This window comes from Odontomachus brunneus, unplaced genomic scaffold, assembly GCF_010583005.1.
Source record: "Odontomachus brunneus isolate Ranch 3 - 2012 unplaced genomic scaffold, Obru_v1 Obru_scaffold_130, whole genome shotgun sequence".
Lineage (NCBI taxonomy): Eukaryota > Metazoa > Arthropoda > Insecta > Hymenoptera > Formicidae > Odontomachus > Odontomachus brunneus.
In genome coordinates this window covers 773,944-779,807 of record NW_022639580.1, presented here as the reverse complement: position 1 = coordinate 779,807, position 5,864 = coordinate 773,944, and the positions used below count along the sequence as shown (strand labels likewise).

At 50.3% G+C, this 5,864-nt stretch overlaps 2 protein-coding genes across 7 annotated transcripts in view; one reads left to right on the top strand and one right to left on the bottom strand.

Annotated features, from left to right (window-relative positions):
* LOC116849984 overlaps positions 1-832 on the bottom strand; it is a 2,893-nt gene extending 2,061 nt beyond the window's left edge. Inside the window, exon 1 of the mRNA XM_032827723.1 lies at positions 89-832. Coding sequence (XP_032683614.1) covers positions 89-455 — 367 coding nt within the window. The 5' untranslated portion in view covers positions 456-832. The remainder of the gene's footprint in view (positions 1-88) is intronic.
* LOC116849985 overlaps positions 1-5,864 on the top strand; it is a 239,013-nt gene that overhangs the window by 229,246 nt on the left and 3,903 nt on the right. The gene's annotated exons all lie outside the window — the stretch shown is intronic.

The window sequence follows — 5,864 nt, the reverse complement described above, 5'->3', positions numbered from 1 at the left end:
CTCTCTCTCTCTCTCTCTCTCTCTCTCTCTCTCTCTCTCTCTCTCTCTCTCTCTCTCTCTCTCTCTCCATCTCTCTCTTTGCCCTTACAACCGAAGGTGCACGAATGGTCAAAGGTCCGCCGCGGTTTTGGTCCGTTCATGCAGACGCCCGTACGCGAATCCCTCGGCACGAAGTAAACTGTACTTCTAAGCGCCTCTTTCGGCAACGCTCGCGCAACGGATATCTCCGTAATCGGCGACTCGGAAAAGCTGGCCGTTTGCCGGATAAATATTTGATCGGCGTTCAGAGCGACGTGCCGACCGCCGCGTCCCATCGATTTCGACAGAAAAGCGAGCCGCGACGGTGGCCTGTGCATTCTTCCTACAAAGAACGTGATTCGACTCGGTGACAGGATCAACGATCGTCGGCCGTTAACGTCGCCTGTCGTCGTCGTCTTCGTCGTCGTGGTCGTCATCGGCGACTCGGCCAGCCAACAGTGCGACGAACGGAATCAAAGCACACTACCGCAGGGAGCTTAAAGCGGCACTGTTGCGCACTTGAAGTGAAACTTTAAAGTCGATCGCACGTGGAGGCGATACAGCTCGACGCCGAACTTGAAATCTCGTCACCCTCGTGTCGCGCCCGCCGACGGCGCCGGCGATGTTTGCGGCTCTCCGACTCGCCACCGGCATCTCTCACCGTCGCGATCGCTTCTCTTCTACCGAATGGAGAAGAATTCGAAAGCGAAGTCGCAAATGTGCGCCGAGAGAAAATCCGCGATCTCACGATACACATCCGGTTATCGGATCCGCGAGCTCTGCGCCGCGAGACCGTGCGTGTCCGGCACGGCGTAAGCTCTGAAACTCACCTTCGAAACGGCGCGCGATCGCCATCCCCCACCTCTGTCGACGGCCGGGCCCTTTGATCGTCGCGAAAAAATCCGAAAACCCGTTTCTCAAAAGTGACCCTACCTGGCGGTAACGGAGAGCGCGGCCTGCACGAAGGGTCGCTCGCAGGAGAAAGAGGGAGGGACGTCGGCAGAACAGAGAGGGAGCGCGGCCCAAAACGGCCCTTTCCGCATTAGCATAACCCTTACGGTTTGTCCACGTGTGCACCGGTATGCCAGGGGTAATGCCGTGTAGAACTGGTCAGGTAAGTTTTTTCGCACTTTTTAATTTCCGATGACCAGATGCCCGGCCGAGCGAGCGTGCGAGCGGCCGGCCTGCCGGCTTGCGTAAAGGGGAGAGCGCCGCTCCTTTGCCTGACCTCAATGAGATGACCTCCCCACCCTTCGCGGCACCCGGATGACCCCGTAAAAATTGCGGAACCGGTTTCCGTGCGCGGCTACCCGGGATTTTTCGGACGTTTTAACGGCCGCCGCGCGAGACCGGCTGCGCTGTGCGAGAGAGCGCGTCCTGAGAAGGGAGAGGGACCTTTACGGCGAGTAAACGGCATTAGCTCTCGAGTGCCGGTCGTTACTGTACGCTTCAACATGACCGGCATGTGTTCCTCCCTTCGATGTTACGCGATACTCTCGGCTCGAGAACCGGAATTGGCGCGATCGGTCATCCCCGATCTCGTGGAACGGCGTTTCACTCTTTCAGCGATCGCGGAAACATCTTTCGCATCTCTCCGAATTTCCTGGAGTGAAAATTTCCTCGAAGAATGCAACGATCACCGCGAATCATTCGAATTTGAATAAAGAAGGATGTCCAAAACGAACAGGCACCTATATCAAAAGATAGTACTCCTTGAGTACATTAAATTCGCTCCTGAGTTCATCTCTACCCAAAATGCTTGAAGCGAGATATAGCGCTTCAAAATTACATTGTATAAATACTTATATTTCGCGAAAATGAAGAATGTTTTCGATCATATTCAGAGTATAATATGTATGATAAGAGATTTATATACATAGATCAATTCACATCCAATGATTTTAGGTCTTCTATTCTAATCGAAAAATAAAAATTGCTCTTTTTCACGTTAATATCATCCGCCCATAGCATCCGCGTCCCTAAATACATATCCTAGAGTGCGTGTCCTTCTATAAATAAATGCATATGAAGATAATTAAATACGAAGAAAAGCAATTAGCTAAAAACTAAAATTAACTAGGATCGCCAGACGATTCGATTGCTATATCCCTATTGAGTCAAATATTCAGTCGTCTGACTCAGAGCTTCTGACTTTGTAAAATAATTGCTTCTTTACTAATAAGCGATCATTCAATGTTTCAATGTTTCAATGTTTGATGAAATTTGATAAAGACATTGGGAAGATATAAGAGTAAACGTGTTGAAACTTTGACCACTTTAACCACCTATATATCCTTTCGGCCACACTACATACAGGAAAGTGCCCATTGACAGAATTAAAGTACAGATAGGGAACTATAACTTGGCGTAGGTAGGTTTGTTCGTTGTCCATAGTGGGCGAGGTTCTCATATATTTTCGGCATCCTCCTATTCACTCTTATAGAATGAATTCTGCACTCTGTATCGATCGAAACATCGGTTAATGTGGAATCAAGATCCACTCTGAGTTTAAGTGAAGCATCTAGTTTTGCGAATTTGAGTGGCGATATTTCCACCATTACTTCGAGTGAAAATACTGCCATTTTTCACTTGTTTTGAGTGAAATTCCAATTCAAGAGATGTAGAGAGTAAGATAAGAAAATAAAACTTTATGAAGAAAGCCAAAATCTCACTCAAAGCGAATGAAAATTCACTCAAAGTGAAAGAACTATCATTGGAAATTGTAAGAGTGAATGTATCACTGTATCGATCGAAACATCCGTTAATGTGAAATCAAGATCCACTCTGAGTTTAAGTGAAGCATCTAGTTTTGCGAATTTGAGTGGCGATATTTCCACCATTACTTCGAGTGAAAATACTGCCATTTTTCACTTGTTTTGAGTGAAATTCCAATTCAAGAGATGTAGAGAGTAAGATAAGAAAATAAAACTTTATGAAGAAAGCCAAAATCTCACTCAAAGCGAATGAAAATTCACTCAAAGTGAAAGAACTATCACTGGAAATTGTAAAAGTGAATGTTTCACTCGAGCTTATTCGAGTGGATTCTGCCTGCAAATGATTGAATGTTTCAATCGATTAAAGTGAAATTGTACAAGAAGGATATGTCGGATTCACTCTTCCATATTGAATGAAGATATTACAATTTTGAGTGGAGAATTCACTTCACAGTAGTGAAAAATTGTTCGAATTTGAGTGTCTCGACGGTCACTCTGTTGCTCGAGCAAATTTTCGCTCTCCAAGGTTGCGTTGCACAACGTCCTTTTTGAGGAAAACTTCATTCAATATCTATAATTCATGTCATATATACTATAAAGTATCAAGTAAAATCAAAAAGAACGTTTTGGAATGCAACCCACGAATAACTTCGGAGAGCAGCATCGAAAGGAACGCGCTGAGATTCGCGCTCGCGGACAATCTTAGACTGTTCTGTGACGTGTCCCTCTCCGAGGAAAGGAGCGAGTGCACGTCGAAAGGCGGTGGGATAGAGCGTCGCGATGGAGCGGCGGGTAAGATAAATCGCGCGTATCAAAAGCATCCATTTTGGTGTCAGAGACTCAAGTTCCGGAGTTCAGGAATCTCCCGGGAGGATCGAAGGCAGGGAGGAGGGAAGAGGATGGGGTGGGTGAGGTATGACCCGGTGAAGGAAGGTAATGGACTCACGACGACCGCATTGCTACAATGCGCGCGGCGTTACCGCGCGCGCGATGTGAAATTAAATCGATGCAATCGAACGACAGCCCTCGCACTCTACTTCGTCGCTTCACGGCCGATTTAGCTAATGTCTACACGCCGGATTATCAACGGCGTTACACTGTACGTTCGCATCCGAGTAAACAGTCGCGTGTACCGAGCCGAGGTGTCGGGCGTGGAAACGAGATAAGATGGGAATTTTACGGATTCGACGCTCCACTGATCCGCGATCGATCCTCGATCGGTGTCCCGGGGAGAAGAGAAAAACAAATCGTCTTCGCGATGTTTCTCTCTTACATTGGACATTATCTTCTCACGCGACTGCGGAGTCTGAGTGTCGCGCTTGAGTTTCCGAAGTACCCGAAAGAGTACTTGCGCGTCTTCGCGCGTTGAATCGCCTTGAAGCAGGAATCGCGGTGAAAGAAAGCCGAAAACGGCGAAACACTTCTCGCAGCCGTTTACTCGACGGAAGAAAAAGTCGAGCCCAGGGCGGTTCTCGATTCCCCCTCTCTGTGCGCAGGGAGCCGCTGAGAACTGACGGGGGGGTTGGGTGGGCCAGCGCGGGGGATGACGAAGGAAGAGAGACGGCGAAGGCGGATGGAGACGGTGGTGGAAGGAGGGCGGCATTAATTACGGTCCTTTATTATAAAAACTGAACTCCCTCCGGCCAGGAGAGAACGAAGAGAGGCAGATAAGGAGGGAAAAAGCCCCCGACTCCGACAGCTACCGCCCCCCGCGGCCCGCGTCCACCCTCTCGTCCGGCCACCAATCCTTCCGACAACCCCGTGCCCCCGCCGCAGAACGTCTCCCTCTGTTCAATTTAAAATACTTAATCTGTCTTAGTCCGGGGCCGCGCGCGGGGTTGTCAAATGCAACTGTTGTCGCGAACAACGACAGCGACGGCGACGACTGTCTCCTCACCAACGCGGTACGCGCTCTCCCGATCTTGAATACGCGATCGTTACTTGGAGAAACAATCTACCGTCACGTGCGAAGAAACAACGCGGAAAAGAAAGATGCTTCTCGAGTTGGCTTCTCGTGTTTTTCTCGCACGATTGAGGCCGCAAGTAGAAAAGTATTCTTTGGTCAGCCGTAAGATGCGAGCTACGGCGTTCCTGTGAGACTCGCATCAACAGCGAGTGTGCGGCTCATAGAAATTCGCATCTCAAATTCGCAGTTTCATTCTTAATCCGGCGCCATTCATACTGCGCCGCGCGATTCATACGCATTCCATGTTGTTGACCTCTACGGCCACACATGACACGTATATCGTGGAGTGCGCCACGCGACACACCGAGACGCATCTTGAGACTTATCAGTCGCGGTGCTATCCTCGGTCGCGGTTGAGAACCACCGCGGAAAATAAGAAACGGGAAAATGGCGAGGATTTTAATTTGCATCCCCCCGCGGCCCCTCTCTCGCGCTGCCTAGCCACTATCCCCGCGACTTGCCACCCGCGCCCGGCCTTGTCTTTTGCAGAGCTCGAGAGTCTAGCTACTTTCTCCGGAGGGGTGGTATAGAGAAGACAAGGGGGGTGAGAGAGCGGACCGGCAAGGCGGCGTGGGCGCGGAGCGCTGGGAACGAAGGGGGCGATGGGGGGGAGAGCGAGGGGGGCAAACGGTTGGAAATATCATAGCCGCACGCGCAGAACGAAATTACCGATTTGCCTTGGGCGTTCCTTCCTTTTTTCCGATTCTGCCGAGCTCTTCATCTCGGGCCCGCTTAAGTCCTTCATCCTTCTTCCTTTATCCTTGTGCGTTTCTCTTCTCAAGCTCTCGCTCCGTCTCTCCTCCGCTCTCCTCTGCCCACCGACGGGGCGGCCACCCTTCTTCCAAAGCCCCGGCATAGCAAATAACTTTCATAATTCTCGATTAGAAAGTTTTCCACCTCGAGCCGAGCCGGAGAAGGGGGCATCGTCCTCTTTTTCGATCTCCGTCTCTCGCTTTCTTCCTGCCGCCCATCTTCCCGCCGGCCCTCTTTCTGTTTTTCCTCTCCCTCATCCCCCTGCCCGCCCACCCCTCCTCTGCTATCCTCACACCCTCCTCCTACCCGCGCCCACACCGTCGCCGGCCCTTTTCTTCGTCGAGCCCTTTCTTCTCTTTCTCTCTCTCTCTCTCTCTCTCTCTCTCTCTCTCTCTCTCTCTCTCTCTCTCTCT